The 24,963-nt window shown below is 36.6% G+C and overlaps 2 protein-coding genes, 1 long non-coding RNA gene and 1 other non-coding gene across 6 annotated transcripts; 3 read left to right on the top strand and 1 right to left on the bottom strand.

The window, feature by feature from the left end:
• The first annotated feature begins 6,596 nt into the window (after window positions 1-6,596).
• On the top strand, window positions 6,597-7,296 carry LOC135802831 (uncharacterized). Its single transcript, XR_010550635.1, has 2 exons — window positions 6,597-6,915; window positions 6,977-7,296. It is a non-coding gene; the product is annotated as an uncharacterized lncRNA (long non-coding RNA).
• A 719-nt stretch (window positions 7,297-8,015) lies between these two features.
• Window positions 8,016-8,134, top strand: LOC135802835 (5S ribosomal RNA). Its single transcript, XR_010550636.1, has one exon. It is a non-coding gene; the product is annotated as a 5S ribosomal RNA (ribosomal RNA).
• A 1,095-nt stretch (window positions 8,135-9,229) lies between these two features.
• LOC135802833 (uncharacterized) lies at window positions 9,230-15,437 on the top strand. Of its 2 annotated transcripts, XM_065316459.1 has the most exons (3): window positions 9,230-9,322; window positions 11,120-11,272; window positions 15,163-15,437. In XM_065316459.1, the coding sequence occupies exons 2-3, from the start codon at window positions 11,198-11,200 to the stop codon at window positions 15,430-15,432; spliced, it is 345 nt and encodes a 114-aa protein (XP_065172531.1). In that variant the 5' UTR covers window positions 9,230-9,322; window positions 11,120-11,197; the 3' UTR covers window positions 15,433-15,437. The 2 variants fall into 2 exon arrangements, with proteins under 2 accessions (XP_065172531.1, XP_065172530.1); XM_065316458.1 differs by having other exon boundaries at window positions 9,237-11,272.
• Grip128 (gamma-tubulin complex component 5) lies at window positions 10,226-15,211 on the bottom strand. Of its 2 annotated transcripts, XM_065316457.1 has the most exons (9): window positions 14,995-15,211; window positions 14,559-14,757; window positions 14,281-14,501; window positions 14,063-14,231; window positions 13,753-14,006; window positions 13,514-13,700; window positions 13,264-13,459; window positions 11,562-13,207; window positions 10,226-11,503 (listed from the first exon to the last, which is right to left on the bottom strand). In XM_065316457.1, exons 2-9 carry the CDS (start codon window positions 14,628-14,630, stop codon window positions 11,360-11,362), a joined length of 2,889 nt encoding a protein of 962 aa, XP_065172529.1. In that variant the 5' UTR covers window positions 14,631-14,757; window positions 14,995-15,211; the 3' UTR covers window positions 10,226-11,359. The 2 variants fall into 2 exon arrangements, with proteins under 2 accessions (XP_065172529.1, XP_065172527.1); XM_065316455.1 differs by having other exon boundaries at window positions 14,559-15,211.
• Window positions 15,438-24,963: the final 9,526 nt, after the last annotated feature.

Below are 24,963 nucleotides of genomic sequence, written 5' to 3'. Positions count from 1 at the left end.
GTACTATGTCTAAAAGAAAACTTTTATTATTATACGTATAACGATACTCGTATATTAAGAATTGCCAACAGGCGAAACTTCTTTGACTCGTTGGAAAATAGTTTCATTGCACGTTAAAAAAAAACAAATAAAAATCGTTTATTCATTACATTAGAATACATGTATATTTATACAAGCTTTTTCCCGCAACTTCGTCCCGGTAGTGTTTAATAAAAATGTAATTCAATTTTACTCTCTTGTTCTTGACATAGCATGTGTCAATTCAATCAATTAGATTCGCAATTTTATTTTTAAGAAATTAATTATATAAAGAATTTCTAATAATGCATTTCAGCGCGCCATCTCGGATTCAACTATTTAACCATGACTATGATTGAATCTCAATGCCAACTTTTATCCTATAGAAAAGGGCTGTCTTTAGGGCTTTCCCGGCAATTATTCGACTTTTTTGGCCGTAAAAACCATCCTTGGACTTTAACAAACATTAAAAAAATAGAATGAGCCAAATTGGTCTAGGCGTTGTTAAGTTATGCGCTCACCAACAGATTTTGCGATTCATTTTTATATTATAGATAAATAACCAATTTTATGCTGGCTGAATTTTTTTCATAAAAGTATTTTATGTTTAATTTGAAACATTGTTGAAGCTTGTTGTGTACTCCACAAATTAGCATAAAAATCAACCTTAGGTTATATAAATCTCCATAAAAATTTTGTAAGAATATTGGCCACATTATTAAAAAAAGATAACAAAGTTACAATCTATGACACATTGTCAAAAATGTGATATTCAAAGATATGCAAAAAATAAGGATGTTTGTCTTTGCCCATAAGAGCGGCAACGTTATAAAAATAAATTAATAGATAAGTTTTATGGCAAACCAATCAAGTTGTACAAAATTTCGGCAATTTTGTGACTTTGTAGTATGAACGAGTCACATTACAAATAACTGCACTGTACGTGTAGGGAGTTATATTTAGAATGGATTTTAACGAAATTACTTATTTTACCATTAATCGTATTTCGGTAAAACAATTTAATTCCATCACGCAAACACGCCCTGAATAAAAAATTACAAAATCCGAAACATTTAGATTGCATATTTTGCCCATGTTAAACTTTGATAGTTGAATACGTGTTACGCCACCTAGATGACACTAGCTTTAAAAATCCCAATCCATCGCATGAATAGTTTACCAGCTATAAAACTGAGATTGCTAAAGTTGGACATCTCTTGCACTCCACCCGGGAGTAAATTGAATGAAAGCACCGCGCGTTGGTAGAGATTGCTGGCAACGAGCGCAAATCTGTGCGCATTAAAAATTCACAACGCTGGCGAGCTGAAACGAGCGGACCACACGACCACCAAACCAGTGCACTCTAGGTAATATCTACCCACCAGGCAGCAAGATAGACTTTATCTTTCACTCTAATTTTGAATTTTCAACCACTATACCAACAGATATACGTCTCGAAAAAAGTGCTTCATAAAAGTATCTGAGTAATTAATGAAAGGTTATGTAAGAGGTCAACATCAAACCTATCATCATTTGCGGAGACTAGAAACTAATTTCCGACTGGTAATTATAACTTCCCCATTGACGCTGATCTATTCAACATTCCGATGAGGAGACCTCGTTGCTCCTTAAGGATGCAAATTTTCCAAGAGGGTTGGTGGGGGTTGACCCCACCTCCAGCTTATTTCAACAAGTCTGACGCACGATGACTTACTGCCGAGTGTTGCAGACTTTCATGCTTTCATCCCCCGGTTCCAGCACTTGAAACACTCGAAACGAACGAACGAGAATTAACAAATGAAACAAACGAACGCGTCGAGTTTTAAATTGCTCGCCCGGGTTGTTTAATGTGCTCCCGCATTGGGGGCAATTCCGACAATGACTGCGAAAATACTGCGCACGCGATTGTTTCCAAATGGGCAAACATCCCTCGGGCTTCAACTATTCAACCCCTAGCGTTTATTATTTAAACAATAACAATAATGAAAATTCTAAAAATACGCAAATGTATTATTCAGTGGAGGTTATTATTTATTTTTTTAAGGGTTAAAGGCATTTTGTCAACTCGCTCCATCCAGCATGCAAATGATTTATGGGGCGGCAAAACGGAGACGCTCCGTTTAGGCATACGTATATATTGGTGATTTATGACATGGAAAAAAAGTATTCTTGGATTTACAACACAGTGACGTTGCTTTTATGAGCGCCATCTTGCATGACTTGACATAAATCGGATTTAATTTGCGTCGTTCTTTTTATGCGTTTATTGTACGCAATCGGCATGATTTACGTTCTTTTCTGCTTGGTTAAAAGAGCGGGGATCAAGTGTGCCAAGTATGCCAAGAGGCTAGTCCACTTCTTGAACTCTAGGAAAAATGGCAAGTTGCCTGGACGTGGTCTATCGCCATCGCCACTTGACCCGCGCATTCATCTCGTATTCTATTCGGATGCGTGCGCTCGAAAAGAAAACAATTTCCAACGCTCAAACCCTTAAAATACTCCTTAAAAGACTTTGGATGGATTGTGGTGTTGACGGTGGTGTGGTATTGATGGTGGTGGGGATGAGTACACTAACCGACAGGTCCCGAATGCGAATGCGACGCTCTCGTTGTGAGAATTTACTTTCGTGGATAGAAATGAGACGAAGGGGGTCTGCCAAGTGAAAGGAGGGGTGCGTGTGTGTGCCGCCTCTGCAGACGACCTTGACCTTCGGGCTCGCGGGCGGTTTTCGCGCGCGCGATGCGCCGCTATGCGGATGCCGGCCCCGGCGTATCGATTGCGCCGTCCCCGGAATCCGCCACCAATGCACCCTCAGCCCAAAAACCCACCCACTCCAGTTTCGATTGTTTCGAAATTTTGAGGATCTCTATTATACTCATGACTAGGCCCCGAAAGTTGTCACCAACTTGTGTTGTATAGTAAACAAAACGAAGACGGCGACATCTACGCCACGTGGATGATGCGCAGTTGTCTCTAAAGTGCTTCTGTGAAGTTTTCACTACCAAACCGTAGATGTCGCTGGTGAAACTGGAGAGATAGTGAGACTGCGACACTAACCGCCCTCAACCGCCCGCCCCGATGACTGGTGGGGAGGGACTGGGCCCACCTGTATCGATTCGCCGCATCGCGATGACGCTGGCGGTGGCGGGCCGTCGCATCCGCAGTCGCGACGAAAGTTCACAGGTCGTGCGCCGAGCGGACGCTCCCATCAGGAGAGCAGGAAGCCGCCACCATCGGGCCTGCTCGACAACCCTACGCGTGCTTGTCACGCGTTATTCATGCTCTCGGCCCCAATTAAACAAAAACAACGGCCGGTCATCGAAAGGAATTAAAAAAATCTGAAATGTCATAATTAACTTTGGATGACAGGGTAAAAAAATGCGTGACGGGTATAACAACCCTTCTGTCACATGCATCAAGCTTTTTAAAACGATCTCGGTGATAAGCGAGTAATCCGATTACGATCTTTTTATGCAATCTATATGGGAATATATTTTTTTCTTCACTTAAAGCGTTAATGTGCTTAATACGTGATTTAACTAAAAATTAAAATTACAAATTAATTGTTCTATATTCCTTGAAAGCACATTTAACATTTTAGGCAGTTTCACATTTAACCTTTAAATTTAACTGACATATAAAAACATAGTAATGTGATTTTAACACATCTCGTTGTTCGAAAGCACCACAAACTTTAAATTGCTTTTAGGGATGAACCATGCAAAATCACTTAATTATTTCTCTGTAACGCGCAGAAGGGTAAAGTGAAAGTCATTTCACACTTTATGCATAATAATATTATCTTTATAGATGAAATAATAATGCTTTAAAGATTAACTACCAAAATATTGGTTTTACGGTTTGATTTAGTCATTTTAGCTGGCAAATTAATTTAGTAATAACATTTATGGAGATTTTGGAATAGTTGGTATAAACAATACTAATAAACAAAACGAATTATTTTTGGAACTTTTGTTTACGCTACTTCTATTGAAATAAAACGAGATATACATAAGACAACTTCGTCTTATAATTACTTAATCTAACACTTTTAGCCAATTTAAAATTTGATAATCTACTTTTTCTACTCCCACCTATAAAGCATCAGTTTTTCCACGGTTTTTAGACACAAAAAGTGGTAATCTATTTACGGACGGTCAAGGCAGTGAGTAAAGAACTTTACTCACGAGTTTTTTTTCACGGGATGGAGCTTGCGCTTGCGTATTTGCTCACGGTGGAGCACAAGACCATACAAAATGCCATGCGCCGCCAGTCAAACAAATCAAAACAGGCGCTGCTTCTGCTGTTTGTGTCGACGCGGCGCGGCATTTATACACTTACATTTCCCAGTATTGTGCAAGCAAATTTCGAAGAATTAAAATACAAAAGTTCAATTCAAAAGCGTGGAAATAGAGTGGAAGTAGAAATAATATAATATTTGATACGTGTCACCTGTTTTATTTAATTGCTTCGCTGTGAAGTCTAACTCCGACAAAAATTCGTTGGATTAGAAGTATTAATTATTCTTCATATTTTTCCTACTAAAAATCTCTCGATAAATGCTATGTGAAATCACACCCAATACATCACTATCAACAGAATTATTCTATTTCAAGACTCATTGATGCAACCTTCTAGGTCCCACACATAACTCACGTTCAAGGCCGTGCTTGGTATGAACCTAAACGAAGAAACAATCAAGGCAAGCACAATGGACGCGTCGCGATTGAATTAGGCGCACTCGAGGGGCGCAATCCTCACGGGGTCTCCTTTTTTCTCTCGTTTTGCTTTCAAGGACTGCGGATAAAGGAGTGCGTACTGTCGACGAGTAGTTGGCGGGCCCGTTTCGCACGTCCGAGCCGTTTGCGACATTATTGGATTATGAGCGTGTCGTGATTTCATGGAGGGCGCAAAAATTACAGACGTGATTGGCAATTTTTACGTGCGTAATCCGATTCGTCGATATTTGGACATCAATGATATATTTTCATTTGATTTGTTTTATTACTATTACATTTTGATTTTAACCTTCAAGAATAATATTAATAACTAGATTTTGCCCGCGACTTTGTCCCGACAGTGTATAATAAAAATTTAATTCGTTTTTATTCTCTTGTTTTAGAAATAGTATGTGTTAATTCAATCAATAAGATTTGCAATTTTATTTTAAAGAAATTAATTATATAAAGAACTAGCTTTATCCCGCGGCTTCGCTCGCGTTGAATCCAAATAAATATTAGAAATCAATCAGTTGCTTCCGTACGCGTCTGTAGTCACAGAAGAAGTAACAATGAAGTAGAATGGCGGGAAGTTTAAAATGGCTGAAAGTATAGTCTATGGAAGTATAGTGTACAGTCTCCATAGTGTAGTCAAATGGATTTGATGTTGACGTATGTCGGTAATACAGTGTGATAATACAGTGTGATGGTACTAATGTACTTAGGTTTGAGCTTCATTGCTGGATTGCTAGATGGCGTTAAAGTAGTCAAATACCCAGATGCAGAGATGCAATTTTTTTGATTTATTTAAAAAATATTTTTTTTATTAAATAAAAAGTAGCCTATTATATAACCTTTCGGGGACCACTAAGAATATGTGTACAAATTTTCATGATGATCTGTTAAGTAGTTTTTGTGTGAAAGCATTATAAACATCAGGACATCCGCATTTATAATATTAGTAGGGATTGCTAATAATGTACTTCAGCGCGTCATCTCGGATTCAACTATTTAACTATAATTATGATTGAATTTCAATGCCAACTTTTATCTTATAGAAAAGGGCTATATTTAGGGTTTTACACTGCAATTATTCAACTTTTTTTCGCCGTAAAAACCATCCTTGGACATTAACGAAGGTTTTTAAAAAGGAATTGGCCATATTGGTCAAGGCGTTGTTGAGTTATGCTCATACCAACAGATTTTGCGATTCATTTTTATATTATAGATATTAATAAATAACAAGTTTTGCCATCTGCTGAAAAATAATAACATGATTTATAACATAAATAGGTACTTTAAGTCAATTGTAATAAATTTTAGTATAGTTATTTTTGACATCTTAATATATATAAATCTCGTGTCACAATGTTTGTCCTCAATGGACTCCTAAACCACATAACCGATTGTAATAAAATTCGCACACCATGTGCAGTTCGATCCAACTTGAGAGATAGGATAGTTTAAATCTCCAATTATAGTCGCAATTTTAATTTATTGCTAATTATTTGTCTGTTATTATTTGTCAGTCACAATTATCTGTTAACTCCAAATGATTTTAACAGGTGTCGATACCTTTCGACTGTTATTATTATTAGTTGACAGATAGAAACTCATTTTGACAATAATTATAAAAGTGAATGAATTTGTAAATTTAGAAATGGAAACTGTGAGTTTTAATAATGGATGTGGCACATATAGCTAAAAAAGTCTTTCAGATATTTCAAAAATATTCGTGAAAGATAAGTCGGGATAACGTTCAACAGGGCCGCTAGTATCTTATAAAAATATTTATAATATGTAAGATGCAAAATAAGAAACGAAAATTGATATCAAGATTGATTTACAGGTATAGGGCATTATTAGTATTTTGCTTGAAATAAAGTGAAGAATTTAATTGGCAAGAAAGTAATCAAAGTAATTAGTTATGCAAACTCAATCTACTCATATCTCAAAATTGACCCATACCCCCTACACTTGAACGCTTAATATACTTCATTATTTCTAAGAATCAGTTCTAAATACATTTCAGAACAATATAGCATTCAAGTATTATTAAATAAAAATTCGCAAAGATAAGATAGTATATACCTATATAAAGAGCAGGCAGAATCTTTTATAGTATGTAAAATATATTGTTTAACAGTTCGAGTATTCTTCAAGTTGATCAAAATGAAAGGTATGTAATAGAATTTTGATAAATAATCTTTCCAAATAAATCATTAAATTTTCTTGCGTAGTTGTTTTTCAAATTGTTGCTGCTGTCCTGCTGGTCCAACTGGTCATAGCTGCAGAAAAGTCAGATGACTCTCAATGCGACACGATATGCCATACTGACAAGCCTGTTGACGACATTCGTTACTTTCCCTATTGTCCCCAATTTTGTCTATGTTCGACACATGACAACGAACTATTAAATTGCCCACCTGGAATGATATTTAATCCAGAGTTGGAAGTTTGCGACTATCCGAAACCTCTTGGTCGCATTGACACTCTTCATTAATGTGGAATATTTACGAGTATACTCATTGTATGCCAGAAATAAATACTTAATACAATATATGGCCTACTTCTTTTTATTCCAATTTGCATATATTTATGTATTTGTGATATTTAAAATAGACACCATTTACTGCTTAAAGTATAAATGTTATACCAAAAATTAAGTTAGGAGCGGGCTGTCGCGTCTATTTGAATTTAAAAAATACAGTTTAGCCGTTTTGCAAAAAAGTTGCAGAAGCATATTCTATGTGCAACAGAGAGAATTGACTGTTTAATATATACATTACTTAGCGAACAGAGTTAATAATTCTCGTTTTTCTTTAATTAACTGATTGTGATAACTTTAGAAATTTCAAACGAGGAATGCAAGCATTTCGTGTAAAATTGTTAAATTAGTACCATTTAAATATGCAATTACATCTGTGACCGAAAACAGATTATTCGTAAAAAGACAGATAAAACTCTAACACACTTAGAAACCCCTTCTTAATTTGAATACCTTATAAATTATGTATGCGCAAATTAAAAATTTGCATTTATTTGCGGCAACGCCCCCTAGCAGAAATCAAAAAAGAATAACTTTGTATATTTTATATGCTGCATTTGAAGGTGACCAATATTTAAGTATAATGAAATTAAATAACGTTTCCTTTAGGTATCTACGCATTGCAAGTATATATTGTAACTAGAAAATATTAGGCGAAGAAAAACTGTAATTTGCAGGACATTTCAAGGACGATTTTGTTGTTAAATATTTATATTAACACTATACAAGTAGGCAACGGCCATACCACGTTGAATATACCGGTTCTCGTCCGATCACCGAAGTCAAGCAACGTCGGGCGCGGGTAGTACTTGGATGGGAGACCGCTTGGGAACTCCGCGTGCAGTTGCCTTTTTATTTATAACAATAATTATTGATATTTTGTAGCATTGGTAACCACAATTCCTTTAGTTATCAATGCATGGCTAGTTTATACTTTAACTGGGATAGAACATGCGAAGTAAAACTGCATTTTGCTAAACATTTTAAGGACGAATTTGTTATTAAATATCCATATTAATACTATACAATTGGGCAACGGCCACACCACCTTGAATAGCGAAATAGCGGGCAAAACCTAGTAAATTAGAATTAAATATATTTAATTTATTTGAAATCTGTAATAAAGCTAAACTTTAGTACGTCGCCCTCATATAAATCTCACATAAATCATTCTGTTCAACAATTCAGGAAAAATTTATAAGTATGAATCGAACAAAACTCTGACCAACCCTTTTTGTCTTATTAGTGTAGTGTACCCAATTATTAATGAAAGCGGTTTCAGTAGCCAAACAGGTGTCAATGATACAACATGTTGATTTTTTTTTGGTTTTGAATCGCCCTTTTCTCGTGAAAATAGACATATTCCTACAAGAATTACAATTCACCAAATACAAGGAAGTATAGTTTTACTCGCTACAAGTAGGTTTTGGATTAAACAAACGATTTTATGGCAATCCTTTAATATTAATATAAAGGGATATGTGCAAGATATAATTAAATCTGAATCAGTTATACTTAATGACGAGATTTAATACGGCAACAGTAATAAAATTAAATATATTACATAATACACAATATACATCAAGTTACGACCATTTAAATAACAAAATAACTTTCACTGCATACATACTCGTATACCTACCCTATATATGTTAATCAGTCTCACCATAATTACAATTCAAATGTAATCGTGCATTTTTGGAGACATAGCCTTCAATACACGATTGAGCTACAAATGTAAATAATTGTTGAGTGTGTGGATAATTGCGCAAATATTAAAAATTGAACCTAGTTCCCGGCGCCTCCACCAAAACTACTATTCAGATTAATGATGCTCGTCGATAAACACCCCGTATGCGAAATGTCTGTCGGCGGTTCCTCGCTGTCCGCTTGCGCGCGGCCCCCGCAGCCTTGGGCGGGCACCCGCCGCCGCCGTTCGCAGTCGACGGCGGCGCTCGCGCGAGTTGAACGTTCGCGGTCTCTCGACGTTCGCAATCCGTAACCGTAACCTGTGGCGCGTCCACAACGACCACAACAAGTGCGAAACACATTCACACATAATCACACTCAATCTCATTCATCCCATCTCCACCATCTCAAATAATCTAATCACTTAAACTCGAAGAAGATATTCGAGTCGTAACAAGTTCGAAAACATCATTTTTGTGTACTGCAATACACTGTATATTAATGTAATTGTCGCGTTTACTGTAGAAGAAAGTTTCACCTCCGTTACTCTTATGGGTTTCGTGTGATGCGTGTTTAAAGTTGTTGTGTTTTGTGTGTGACGCAAGCTGCGCTTCAATGGCGCATAAGTCAGTACGCATGCGTGGTAGTACATTCAACCAACGTGTTGATACTAATGATACAGTCAACATAACCTGCTCTTAATTGTCGTAAAACGTTTTGTTGTCATTTAATTAGTTTATTTACAATTAAAATTTTATATTCTGGGCATGAAATTAGTGCAATTGTCGAAGCAAAACGTTTTTCATTCAGCAGCTTGATTAATTTATCGACGTCTAATACCACGCTCAACTTTGACATTCGCCCCATCCCCTTGTGGTGCATCAACGTCGCCGGGTTCGGTTGTAATGCCTGAATGTTTAAGACGCGCGCGCGGATTGCGGACGGCTGGAATTGAATTTTCCGACGTTTTCGTCGTGCCGCGAAATAACAGAAATAACTGAAACGCGTTGCTCATGTTCTTTCTTGCTTTTTTTACATCCCACGAGAGCTTGCCGTAAAAGCATAAAAAATACTTCGGGCATAAAGTGTATTTATGTTCGTCGGGTGGCGGACGTGGTTTGCAGTATTCCGAGATAAGAGATGAAAATATTACAAACGAAAATACGATGGGCGGTAGGCTTGCGGGAATTCGCGTTTGTATTTTTACAAAAATGTAATTTCAGGATTATTCCGGATTACTTTATGCCGTGAATTTCATGCTGTAAAAAGAAACAAGTTTATTTTATAAACAAATTTAAATATCTCACCAAGAACACCTCCTGCAGAGGTGGAACATGGAAAAAATGTTTTGAAAAACAATTTTATCGGCTTACATGCTGTGTGTTTTCAACAAAATTGAGTAAGTAATTGGGCAATGACAAATTGAAAACAATTATAAGCAAATTTGATTGCTTTCAGAAATAATGGCATCACATAGCTTATTCCTAAATTGAGGTTATGAAAATCAATAGTTCATAAACCACATGAAACTACTAAACCGAATGTAATTACAGTGTTCAATTACATGTATTAAATTAAACTTTGGTATTTTAGTACCTATAAAGCATTTTTAAATATTAATAATAATTAATTATCGCAAATAATATATCGTTCATTTGAAAAATATAGTATTACTGTATCTGAGTAAAAGTTAATTAAAAATGCTTTTAATAATTGTTCAGGTGCGTCAGGTTACAAGTGTTTAAAGTGCAACAAACAAAGTGTGACGCAAACCGCGGCATTTACATTTTTACAGCGCAATAACTCCGAACGCACCTGGATGAAAGCACTAAAACCACAAAAATAGTTTCATTCGACCGATATATGGCGTAACGCTATAAATACAATGTATTGCAGTTTACCATTATTCAAAACGTAGATCTCGTAAAATAACTTGCGTCTGCAAAGCAACACCTTTTTTCGAATCCACTGACGAGCAGAGTTTGCAGGGAAAATCGTTTTCCCAAAGCGTGTTTGCCGTTTCAGCACGTGAATTCCCATTGGAATTGAATTCCGTCGTAAAGCGAACGACATTACGACTACGACTCGAATATCCTTTTCGAATAACCAAAGTCTATTACTTTCTATGATCTTGCAATCTCTGTAGACGCAGAAAACAGCATACTAAACAAATTCAAACAAACGAACCGAGAGGGAGAAAGAAAAGCGACGTGCGTTTAAAAAGATGCACATCGGAGTCGGTGGGCAAGTCTATCGCGAGAACGCAAATTTGGACGAGTTCATTCAGGCGCAGAATATGGTAAGTCACTAAGCAAACAAACAAACAAACCAACCGATGAACAGTAAGTTTATGTGTTAGACAACAAACAACAAAATGGCAGCGTGTTTAGTCGTACACTTGCACGCTGATAACCTCAAAGATATTGCGATGACATTCGCGCAGTGAATCTCCAGTTTTCTCCAACATCTTGTTGAAAATGTCGCCGGGTGAGATCCACATTTTACGCAATTGTCTTACCGAATATAGTGCCTTAAATAAATAATAGAAAAAGTTATAGGTTAGAATGAATAAATTTAGACATTCTTACCCGATCAAATCCGAACGATTGTGATTGATAGTCGCGCACTCTAGAGACTAGCCGATGAAACCCATACACAAAGTCTTCGTGACTCCTAACCAAAGTTTCCAAATCCGTGGCGGCGTCAAATTCTCGGTCGAAACGCCTGCGGCATACTCGATACACATACCCAAGAATGTAGTGCTGCAGCGCGGCGAAGACATTAATAAACCCGAAACGCATCACTTCCAACCGCTGCAGTAACTCCCGAACATACCTTGGGGCTTTCTGCCTTCTTCGTTGTTCGCTACGTGAATACCTTAGATGGTTGAGTGTATGCAGCGCCCACTTGATCTTCAGCACGAAATAGAACATTTCGCGATACATTTTCGCACAACGTTCCGTGACTATGATATCAATCGGCCACTCGACTGAATATTGCACGTCGATGAGTGTACACGTGCGCAATGGGTCTTCCAACATGGAAGCCCAACCGGGTTTAACACCTACCCGAACTCGTTCATGCAACCGCGGGTGCGCATCAGCAAGAACATCCTGAAGATCATAGGTGAGCCAAATGTCATTACCCCAGGTAGCGTTTGATTCGATTTTAGCGAAAACAGCGCGATAAAATGGGTAGATGGTATCATCAGCGAAAAGGAAGACCTTGGCCATGATAGCAAGGTGTTCAGCTAGGTGATAATCACGTAGAAATAGATCTTTAAGGACTTGGCCACAATTGCGATATTTACGTCGGATTATGTCACCAAGAATATCCGCTATAAATATTTGCACACCTGGAAGCGAGTGTTTACCCATTTCCTGCAACTGCGCATACGTCGACTTAATCTTAACCTTATTATTTGAAAGGGCTGTTTCATCAGGATAGAACACATCGTGAAATGCCGCCATTAGCAACCCATCTGAAGTATCTGTACAGTTCTCCAATAAATCAAATTCGGTCGAGTATTTTTCTTCAATATGCATCGCGCCATCCGCCATTTTGTTTTCGTCCAGATCTATTCCTTCGTCTATACCGGACACTTCTTCTGCAATCTCTTCTGGGTTACAAATACCGCTATAATTTCGAATGATATCAAAGATTTCACTGCGCCATTCATTGTAAATGCTGAAATTGGTCGCGTGTAGTAAATGCAGTTTTCCCAACAGACTAAACAGTCGCAATTGCCGTCCGATTTGTAGCACTTCGCTTTTGATAACTGATATTAATGGATCATCAACTAGTTTAGAGTGATGGTGGTTCGACTGGCGGAGTATATATTTGGCGCGGTCAAATGCTGCTTTTTTGCTAATTACTGACAAATCGTGATATTCGCGATCATCGTCTATGTCATCGTCATCCACCATGGTGTGGGGCGCGAGCGGAAACTCCCGACGTGAATCAACTAACTTATCAGTTCTAAACCACTCTTCTATGATTCGCACATACTTATACGCTGACTCTAGGTACAGCGAAAGAATAATATCCATTTGCCACTTCTCACAAGTCAAGTTCAAGTGGCTGTAAAGTGTGGTTAGTAAATTCATGCAGCAAGTGTGCCGCGGTTCGATAGAATAGTTTAAAATGGCGGCGCTGTGCACACGATGCAAATATTTAACCTCTTTCATAATGTCTTTCAAATCATTACCAAAACTTATTAATGTTAATATGGTTTCTTAAGACAGAAAAAATAAATTAATAATGGCGAATTTTTTGTTGCAGGTATGTTACCTTGTTTGATCATTTCCGCTTCAATCTCGGCGAGGCGTCGAATTGCCGGTCGGACGATGGCCATTGCCGCTTCCGCATAGCCCCGATAAGTGTGCGGTGCTTGCTCGTCGTTCAACACTCGACGGTGGAAAGTTCGCAACTCGTGAAGCATTAAGATGTCCGGCAGGAAAGCCGACACAAGGTTTTTGAACACAAACTAAAGAGAACATTAGTTGCAGTAGTCGGTATATTAGGTTATGTTTAAACTTACTGGTCTCACACTTGATATTGACACGTCTTCATTGACAATCAAATTGTTTCCACTCCAGGAGAAAACAACAGAGTTATGAGGTGATATTAATTGCCAACAGACTTCACGAAGCACTTTGTATTCGCTCAAAATTTTGGTCCGACGCCCGCCGAGTAGGCCATAACTTACTTGTGATAAATAACGCTCCCTAAATCACATGAATATTATGAAATATTTACCGCTTTGAATCTGTCTCTCACCATCTTATAGCAATATCTGATTCTGATTCGCGCACCTCCGGTAGATCTCGTATGACATTTGACGCGTACCATTTATGTTGAATGTTTTCCTTTAAAATTCTTTGACAACTCTCAAATGTCTCTAAATTAGATTTTTTGGGATTTTCTGCTGAGATTTTAGTTAATTTATGGTCGTCAGTCAATGTCCGTGAAAGGGAGGTTTCTGTCATAACTTCGTTTGATTTATCAGAGAGTTCATCATCACTCAGTTCATCCTAAAATACAAATGAAATATTTTTAGGTTACATTAATTTGAAATTTGCATACTTACTGAATCATCAAAATTAGGTGACCATGTATCAATACCCTCCATGAGATATGACCCCCAATCAATATCCTCTTCTTTTGTTTCCTCATGTAAAACAAAACCTTCTGGAAGGGAAGCTAGATAGGTTGTTGGACTTTTAGACATTGCAAATAGCAATTGCATCACAGCCATTCTAAAATTTCTGATTAAAACTAATAGATTCAGTGGCAATCATAACTTACCTGCTTTTTGTGTCATCTTCACCTGCACTTGCACTCATGTACTTCTCATAGAGAGTATTAAGACTATGTGATTCTTTTAAATAACCATGGAAAACCAGCTTCTCTGCAAGTCCATCAACTTTGCTATCAATCTCATGTTTTGTAGTGCAGAATGCTGAATCAGTTCTGCGCAGGGATTTCCAGAAATAATCGTGCACGTATTTGAATATTTCGGTGTTTTCCTACACAAAAACGAATTAGAGTGGAATAACATTCATAAAAACTTTAAAAAAACTTACATTAAAATTGGTTAGCTTCACAATTAAGGCTTTGATGTTTGGCTCGATGGTCGGGTCGTATTTGTAGGCCATTGTATTTACAATTCTCTTCTTCTTATAATTGTTATAATTAGTTGTTTAGGTTTTGATGAGTTTGATTCAAATTTGGGTTTTGTTGTGATGCGTGACGGTTGACGGTGCAGCTGTTTGTGAGCGACTGCTGGAAGTTACAGGTTAGGTTTGTGACCCAGATAAATAAATCAATACAGATATGAGTTGAGCTTATACTTCACAGTAGGCAGCACTGAACTTAATTTATATTTGTCCTTTTATGTTTTATTTTATTTATTGTTAATTAATAGAATATTGTATTCTTAATTTACTACTGTTTCCTGTTTAATTAATTGAATACTTATCTGACTTGTAACTTAGTCTGAGTTTAAAGGTTGACTATTACTTTGTACATTGTCACAGAGGTGGCGCTGCGCTGTTTAAAAGTCCTGCAAGTAAACAAACCGCATGCCGTGTGCGTATTGTTTCGACGGCGGTTTGTTTACGCCACACGGCGGCGGCGACCGGCCGTCGATGTTGATATAATCGTCGGAATTGCTTGTGTTCGTTGCAGTTGAGCATGCAGAAGCGCGACGTGGTGCTGACGGCGGTGTTCTCATCGCTCGCGGCGCTTATACTGATCACGGGCGTCGGCGCCGCCTGCTACTTCTTCCACAAGCGTCGCAGGAAGCGCGACGACGACGACGAAGAGGACGGCTGTGAGGGCGGCAGTGGTGGAGGCGGCGCCGGTATGAATCGGGCCGAGCCCTCCGACAAGAAGTCGCGCCTCAACGGCTTCCTCAGCCTCAAGACGCCGCTCATCTCGACGAAGACTCTTGGGTGAGTTGCTGTTTTTCAGCCGCCCCACTTTTCTTGTCCTTTATCTTATCATATTCTGCACTAAACCCCCGACCATTCCCAATAAAGTTGTTGAGATGGTGATCGAGGTTGTGCACAGTCTACTCGAGCGGCGGTCGGTTGATTAGACGGCGGCGGCAAAGTGCCGCGCGCCTGCTGCGCGTCTCTCGCGTGATGGAGGCGTGCGGGAGGCGGTGCTCCCGGACGCCCGATCAATACGGGACCGCTCGCGGATAATGAAGAAGCGAAACAAAAACGCGAATTGTAAAATTCGCAAAAAAACAAAATAAACAAAATACAACGGAAATCATTCGAAACAAAAGAAACTATGACGCCAAATAGCCGCCATTATGCATTCCTGTTTAATTTTTGATAAACTTAACAGTTATCATACATCTATCAAAATAATAACAATCGCAATGAAATAAAAGATTTTAACAGAAATTATTTTTTGTTGTTGTTTTTTTTTATTAAAAAAATAGAGAGCAACACCGGAAGTCAGCCATGATTAATTCAAGTTTTCCCCAAATAGACACTACAATAAATATTCATGATAATCGACACTTTGTTCTTAATTGAAACAAAATGATATTATGAGCAGAACAACATCGGAAAACAGAATAAAATCAAATTACTACATCAAAGAAGCGCAAACATAACCTTAATTATTACATCCGCCCATCAGCTTTCATCATGTTCATCATATCTCATGCGGACAAGCACGTGGCGCGTCGATCGCGTTGTGTCTTCGTTTGAACTTTATTTTAAGCTGGCGTCTCGCATCAGTTCTATTCCGATGGAGCAAATAAAAACTCGCAAGTTCGGAAACTTTGCTAACCATGAGCTTTTATTGCTAATTAATAGCATTAATAGCCAATTCGAAGTTGGCGCAACTCTCGACAACTCTGGGAAAAGTTAAAATCTAATCAGGCTCGCCGAAGGAAACGCAAACGGCAGCCATCATTATTATTTTTTTGGTTTTACATTTTGAGGTTAGAGCTAATCTTCATTAATATACTGAGTGTTTTAAATTAATATTTAGAAAAACTGGTTAATTTAATTTGAACACAAGGAATATTGAATTGTTCGTTGTTAAAGGATAAAAATCTTTAGTAATAAAAAGGCGGCATAGGCCGGGGGCGGCGGGACATCCATTGCTCTCGCATTTTACAACCTCACGCGCTCGTTTTCGATTTTATTTCCTGCTCACCATGCTTTATGTTCTGCTTGCGGGTGCACTTTGCTCTTGTGAACTAACATGGCTAACTTATATACAGTATGTTCCGCAATTATAATATTAAACAAAAAACGTTATTATTTTGATTTATATAAATAATTGCTTTTTGCGTTATTGTAAATTTGTTCACGAACACACTGTATAATTCTAAGACAAGGTCGTAAACACGACAACATTATAAGCGCGAGTCGCTTTTGCGCGTGAGGCAAAAGCTCGCGTAATAAAATTATGTCGACGCGCGCGACGACCACCCCCGTGGGCGCTCTCCAACGCAGGCTCAAATGAATTGTAACAGATTGTCACTCCAGACTGCGTCGTGCAGCTTTCTAGGAAATTAATGCTCGGAGAACAACAAAGCTCTTTTGTGCCGTTTTAGTTTTACTTTTTATGGAATGTTTTAATTTCATCTAATAGTTTAATTACCTACTTATTATAATTAAACATTTTAAGCATATTTTTATTTTTATATAGTAGATATATTTTATTTAAATATTTGATCAAATTGTATATTGACTGCTTAATATCAATTGTATAGGTTATGTTTTTCTTGTTATTTTGAAATCGTTATTTTTATATTTTATTTTATTTAAAAAAATCAAAAATGTAGTAAAAAAGTTTGTGTCCCCTTCACTCCCACACTATATTGTGTGTATTCTTTATAAATAAATAATTTTATATGTTGCTAATGGTGTATTTTACTGGTTTTTAAATCACGTGAATTTTACAGTTTTCTGCTGACTATTTTAAAACTTATTGTAAATATTCAGCTGAATTGCAAGTCAAATATAACACATTTCAGCAAAGCAATTAAATCCATTTTAGACTGTTTCCATTTTGCAAATATCAGTTATCGGTAATTATTATTTAGTACCCTGGTTTAATATTTCTATGCCGTTTGTTAGTTTACATAATTTCTCCTTTTGTATAGAATGCACGCTCATAGTACACAAATATGTGCATTTGACAATTGCGCGGATGATCGAATACGTTCTGTTTCTGAGCGTTCGGCAAATCGCTACCAATTGCACGGAAAATTCGTACGTAATGGTGGCGGCTGTGGAGGCAGCGGCGGCAAACACAAAAGACGGTTCGTGCGTGCACATTACGGCCCTCGGGCGTCATCAGTAGCCTCTATCGGCATTGGTCGTCAATTGCACGCTTTCAATTGCAAACGAATGCGAAATAAACAAAGAGCGCAATAAATAAAAATAAATAAAAGTGCGGTATTCGATTACCATTCCTGCGGTCTACAGAGCCCGCCAACCTCGGGCCGACCGCAAAGCGCAATTTTCTACAAATAATCAAGCAAATGGAATTTTTCCACATCCGGTTCGCGGATAGTTTTACATCCGTTTTTCAATTTTTATGCGCAACAAATGTGCTGGAAAAAAATCCATTTAAAACATACAAAACATGTATCGAGTGAGCATGTATCCTGCAGCGCCATCTGGTTTTTAATAGCCATCTGTATTGTTATGAAAACTACGTTGTTAAGTTTTTGATTTTGAAGAATGTGTACATTTGTGGCAGCCATATTGTTTGCATTAATATGCCCGAACAAAACTTCCGGCTGCCGTCACGACTTGGCAATTATTCGTGTCCGCGTCGAGTTTATAACTCGCTATTACGGTGGTTTTGATACTGCGCGCGGCCAGGCGTTGCGGTTTCGTGGTCATTACTCACCGGCTAGTTGATAATACAGTTTATAATCTCACCACACATATACTCAGATATGCAGTTTAGTGATTAAGTACATTACTATCAGAAATTGTGTTATTACGACGGAAATCATGGATTATGTTGTGACAATGACAATTGTAGCAAGATTTACCCTGCGATTTCATAAACGAAAAAATATTGTTTTCGGAATTTCAATAAGTTAAGACGCACAATTAATTTCTGAAAGTACAGTTTGTATGAAGAAATAAAATTAGGTTTTCTACTATTTTCCTTGAATTTTTGATTTTGATTTTTGATTATGAACTTTCCTTGCACTTCTACAAATATGTCAAAACCCCAGTTGGTCTGTCGAGTTTTAGTCAAATAGCAATTAATTTAAATGTATCTTGACAGATAAAAACACAAATAATGAAATTTGACGCTGCATGAATAACAACAGTATTGTCATTCTTCATTTCGTATTTTGCTTTTGCCATTTCGCATTCTGAAATGGATCTAATGGAATAGTGAGCGCACTGGGCGCACCGCAAACAAAACGAAATTACATCCGTTCGCACACAAAGTTGCCTACGTTGAGTTTTTCGCGCGTGTTGCGCGCGGCTATTCATTTTCGCCGTTGCCACGTCTACTACACACCGCAGCACGCTGCACTTCATCACAACCTCGGGCTATTCATACACCCATTTCTCCGGATAACCGAAAAAAAAGTATTGTTGTAGATTTTGCTTTGTGCAGTGTTCTAGCCTTTTAATTGCATCAAGCTAAACTTTAAAAATTCCCAACATCGCAAACTTTTAATTGGGTATCACACAATTAATCAACAGTATTACAAACAGTGAAGGATATACACGTTTCAATTAGTCGTAATAGCATACGATTAATCACGCAAATGTATTAATTACGCATTTACGGACGCACTATTGTGAGTGCTGTCGAATATTACACTCGAAATATATTTGCACATTTTGCGCACTTACATCAACCCAATTATGCGTTCGGTGAATGATTAAACGAGTTGTTCGTCAAGCTCATTAGCGAGTAATTAGCGATGCGAGCACATTGCGCCACTTTCACACAGACACATACACAGTAAGCAAAAACAAGGACGAAATATAGCCGTTACTTCAACGGCGGGAAACTTGGAGAAGTACAAATAGAAATACAAAACACAAACAGAGACATAACCGGGCCAGCTGTAAGTCATAAGTCGTTAAACGAAAGTTGAAAGCCGTAAATCAGAATTCCAGCAAGCCATAAAGTTTAAAATGTGTCACGTCACCAAGAGGTTAATATATTCCTACAAAAATCTTAAAATCGTTTAATTAGTGAATTTTACACTATTTTTCCAATTGTTAAATTTAATAAATGATTTAATCCAATATTTATGTTTGAAAATTGTAAAAACTTGTTAAAAATTATTCAACCATGTTTTTTTTTTACTTTTTACGAATTTCCCTTTTATGTGAGGGTTCTTTAGCTTTCTATTTACGTCGAACTGTTTGCATTTCTTTACATTTTATCCACGCTTATAAACGAGCAAGCCTAGAAATAAACCGTGGCGTAAAGGATGCGTCCGCATTGCGCGAGACGATAACAATGCGCGTCCCGGCAAAGACCCGCGACTGTCGCAGGTCCTTAAAGGACGAGCGACGAGCATCAAGCCTACGAACGCGCACAAAGCACCGCAGACTGAAACGAACTGGGACGACGCGCTTCACAAAAAATACTTGAAAAAATAAACTTCATTCAGGTCTTCAGTGCTGGTATATTTACATACGTGAGCTTTTTTCAGAAATAGAACATCCAAGTTTATAAATAGGCTTGAATATATTTTTAAAATTAACGTATATAAGGTAAGATTTTGTCATTATAAATATCAATGTCGAAGTGAATTGATGCTTCTTTGTTTCACTAAAACTTGGAAGTGATTGGACCAATTTGGTTAATTATGGTATTGAAATATTTGATGAAGTTTAAGGAAAATTCAGAGGGTGAGGAAATATCAAGAAATTGTAAGAGAAACAACTATTTTAATATTTTATCTCAACTTTTCATACTTGTGAAACGGGGTGTGTTCAGAAATTGATTTTGTGATTTAACTTATAGCGAGAAATTTTGAAATCAATTTCTTAACTCCTAAGCCACCATATCTTGCAAATATATAAAATAAAGAGTAAAAAATCTATTATGTAAAAATGAATCGCAAAATTTGTTGGTAAGCGCATAACACAACAACGCCTAGATCAATTGGTCCAATACTTTTTTTTAAGTGTTTGTTAAAGTCCAAGGATGGTTTTTACGCCCAGAAAATTTGAATAATTGCCCGGGAAACCCTAAAAACAACCCTTTTCTATAGGATAAAAGTTGGCAATGAGATTGAATCATAGTTATAGTTAAATAATTGAATCCGAGATGGCGCGCTGAAATGCATTATTTGCAATTCTTTATATAATTAATTTCTTTAAAATAAAATTGCGAATCTTATTGATAGAATTGACTCTACCGGGGCGAAGTCGCGGGCAAAAGCTTGTAAGGAATAAAAGTTGAAGTGGAAACTCAATAAATCGTTGTATTTATATAATTCTCACTGAATTTGCACTAAACCACTTTTCATTGAAATTAACATTGAGAAACTTGTTAGCGGATTCGACTCATTACAGGTCAAAGATATAAGAAAGCAATTAGTTACGCAATTTTTTATTATATTCTACGCGGACGTTTTTGTGAGCAAAAGCTAGTATTCCATATTTTTGTTGACTTTGTGTATATGTGCAGATGGATCAATAAATGAGAAAGAGGATTAATTTATTGCCGAGATGAAACAAACGAGAGCAATTAGAACTAATTAAAAAATTAATTCCGAAGACCGCACGCCTGTTTCGGCCAAACGATGAAAAATGGCGGCACCCGGCGCGAGAAAAGCCAGCTAGATATTTCACGATGCCGAGATTAATGCGCCGCCATTATTTATGCTTATGTGCGAAGCAACACAAGAGATAAATTCAACCACACACTATAAAGGCAAACTAATAATAAACTTGCTGTCATTTTGTTTGCAATTAGGGTTGTTTTAAATTTTGTGTCACAGTGTTGCTATACATTTGTAATTATTTAGAAACGCCACAATGCACAGTTTATTTTGTGAGTTTAATGAGTTTTTTTAGGCCTGTAGTGTGATTTTGGAAATATCTGATTTTTTTTATACGAAAACGAAAAATTTGTTAGACATATTTTTCGACTGCCTACGGAAGTATAATGTAATATTATTGCATATTTTTTATTACATATTCTATATTATCAAACTTGTTGTTACAAGAATGTATGACTAGTAATATAAATGCGAAATAAATTGTGTGAAAGTGAAAACATACAAACAGGATGCGCAAAATAAAAGAAAATGTGCTGGAAAATGTAGGAAAACAAAAAAAAATAACGATCATGATCAAACAAGCACCCAAAAAACTAGAACATAGGATCTGTGGTGTTGTTACGTACTTCCTGCAAAGAAAAACAAAGAGAAAACATTACGAGTTGCAGAAGTAGCGCCAGAAAAAACAGCGAGTTGATAAGACGACACGGAAACACGTTTAGCGGATGAATTCGTTCTCATTTGTCGCTTGTTTATTTGTTTTTGTTTGCTCACGTGTTTTGTTTGCTTCATTTTGAACGTCGTATAAGTTTTGGAAGACATTGTTCATTCCGACAATACAAATTGAATGTGTACACAATTACTAAATAATAAATTTAATTCAAAGACAAGTTAAATATTTTATTTATTATTTGAAATTTAAAAAAAATCAAATTTAGTTTAATTTTATCTATGCAATGAAATAGTTGCAATAACCATTTTATTTTTCTATGTAAATTTGTCTAGCCTATCAAACAAGGTCTATAATATAAAATTGAATCGCAAAATCTGTTGGTACGCGCATAATTCAACAACGCCTAGACCAATTTGGCCAATTCTTTTTTGTAATGTTTGTTAAAGTCTAAGGATGGTTTTTCCCGCAAGAAAAATTCGATTAATTGCCGGGAAAACCCTAAAGATTTTCTATAGGATAAAAATTGGCATTGAGATTCAATAATAGTTAAATAGTTGAATCCGAAATGGCGCATTATTAGCAATTCTTTATGTAATATTTTTTGTTTTAATAAAATAGCGAATCTAATTGATAGAATTGATATACGAGTATACTATGTTTAGAACAAGAGAGTAAAAACGAGTTACATTTTTATTAAACACTACCGGAACGAAGTAGCGGGCAAAAGTTAGTAACTGAATATTTTGACTAAACATTTACCCGAACAGTTTTAAAGCAATTGTTGCAAAAATATAAGTTGAAAGGCGTAAAATAATGGATAAGAGTTGATATAATAATTTAATAAATGAATATTTGTATTATATTTATGATTCAATTTTTACTTTACTTTTTAAACATTGTAACACAAGTTTTTACTGAAATAAAAAATTGGCACCAGTATAAAATCTAATCATGTTATTAGTTTAGTTACTTTCCTCTTTCTTTTTTTTTACAATTTTCCAAGTTGTATAGTAACACAATTCGTACCATGACATAGATGTATGGCGTATGGACAAAAGAGTGTTAATTAAATTTGCTCCACGAGCGCATCGTGCATAAATAACGAGCGTGCAGACGGGGCTGCTGTGAGGCTGGTGGCTGCGGCGGTGGCAGTGTGGCGGAGTGACGGCTCGGCGGCTAGGCCCCGAAAAAAAAACGTGTACCCGAGTCTGCCTACAGTTTTAATGATGTTTCGTTTGAGAAAATAGAGAACATTTATTAAAGTTTGCTTGCTTGTGCAAAAAAGTGTTTAGCAATGCAAAAAATATAAACACATTTTTATACATAAATCTTAAATTGAATTTTAATTTAAAAATGGATTTTCAAATGCAGTGACGTGACTCAAAAACTGTTTAAATTTTCATGCTAAAAATTTTAATTTATATTTGTATTTTGAATCAAATCAAATATAATTTGAAAAACATTAAAAATTCTGCACAAATTTTAATTAAAAAAAATTGTTATACACTTTGATATAATATTAAAGTCATATTTTCATCAAAGCAAGTTTGGTAATAATAACACACTCTCGGCGCATTCTGTGTGAAACTGTTTAATATGCCACCATTAGTTTTGCATAAACAGCAATTGCAAATTTTTGCTCTCTGAAACAAACAACTCGGTACTTTCATGAAATTCAGAGTAAAATTTAATGAGAGTAACAAGCACAATAATTTTGAAAGTATGTACTGCATCAAAAACAATTCAATTAACGTCATTACGCTGTATATTAAATTTAATTTACGTTTAATTAATTCTGATTAATATATTCCAGCCTTTTACACACATTCAGCGTAGGTTTAAACTAATATATTTCGTCAATAGAATAAAAATTTAATTTAGTTTACTGTCGCTTGTTTATAATAAAAATGAAAATTCTCTGAATTTTATCCGTTAAATAATTTTATCATCAGTTAAAAATTTATTGGTTGTAAACTGAAATGTTGTTAATTGAAATTTTTTGTATTTGATCAGGATATAAAATTTTATATTAAACTATTTTTATAACAAGTATTGATTGAAACCGTTTTTATAAGTTTTTTTTTTTTATATCAAAAACATTTCAATATTATTTTATTAGGAATGAATGCATTTCAAAATAAATACTTTTTCACGGTATCAATATTTTAGCCAATAAAAAATACCCTTCCGGAAAAATGTCACAAGATCAGCAGCTACCCAAATAGAATTTGCATTATACACACATTGAATACAGTGGAGGTGCCGGGCATTTACATTCTCCAAGCGTATACAGTGCCAAGGAGAACGAAACATTTCAACAGAGTGCATTTCAGTTTAGCATTGGCCAAACCTGAAATGTTCTACATTTTTTTCCAGCGCCGATATTTTTTTCTCTGCTTTCTCCTGGGCAACGTCTATTTACATTTCGCAGTCAAGGATTCCGATTTAAATTCACAACGACATGTTTTTGTTCGTGAAAGGCGGGGGATGTGGCCTGTTTGCGTTCTGGTCTTAAAGCAAAACTAGTGTAACACCAACGGGACGAGCGACCAAAGGACTGAAAGACTAAAGGATCACTGTGCATCCGCTCGAGTGCACCACGACTCCTGCTGTTGTTGTTCGACTGTTTTAGTTTTTACATGCGTTTTACTTCCGTATTGTTTTCGGTATTCTGCGAGTCCGCGCTCGCGCTTTGCACACTCTGCACGCTGTGTTCCGGTTGCTGCTGCTGCTGCTGCTGGCGTCGGCGGCGGGCGTTCAGTACGACATTGGTGCCCGCCACGGTGACGGCGCGCGCGTGAGACTGTCCTGCCGGGTGGTGCATCTTCATATTCTCCGCCGCAAACCGCGTGCGCTTTTCTTTCCTTCTTTAATCTTTAATGTTTAATCTTGACCAAAATAATATCAATGTAATAAATAATCCCTGCATATCTTTCTATTAAACAAAAATATTTTCAATATATTCCTTACTAGATCAGCATAGATAAATTATTAATAGAAAATCTATTTGTTTATTTATTTATTTACTTATTAAACAAGCAAACCATAAGACTTAACC

The sequence above is a fragment of the Atheta coriaria genome, unplaced genomic scaffold (genome assembly GCF_025399875.1).
Source record: "Atheta coriaria isolate IRGN ID8LTWV9N9 unplaced genomic scaffold, Caltech_Dcor_3.1 hic_scaffold_57_pilon, whole genome shotgun sequence".
Classification (NCBI taxonomy): domain Eukaryota; kingdom Metazoa; phylum Arthropoda; class Insecta; order Coleoptera; family Staphylinidae; genus Dalotia; species Dalotia coriaria.
The sequence above is the reverse complement of the archived record's forward strand: the minus strand, read 5'-3'. Positions and strand labels throughout refer to the sequence as shown.

Bases quoted from the DNA above. Each gene is read 5' to 3' on its own strand.
- Grip128 (XM_065316455.1), bottom strand. From the start codon at position 14,630: ATGGCCTACAAATACGACCCGACCATCGAGCCAAACATCAAAGCCTTA. The intron at 14,232-14,280 runs GTAAGTTATGAT...CAGAAATTTTAG, and splicing joins GAAGATGACACAAAAAGCAG to AATGGCTGTGATGCAATTGC. The intron at 13,208-13,263 runs GTAACATACCTG...TTCTGTCTTAAG, and splicing joins AGCGGAAATGATCAAACAAG to AAACCATATTAACATTAATA.
- LOC135802833 (XM_065316459.1), top strand. From the start codon at position 11,198: ATGCACATCGGAGTCGGTGGGCAAGTCTATCGCGAGAACGCAAATTTG. The intron at 11,273-15,162 runs GTAAGTCACTAA...TGTTCGTTGCAG, and splicing joins TCATTCAGGCGCAGAATATG to TTGAGCATGCAGAAGCGCGA.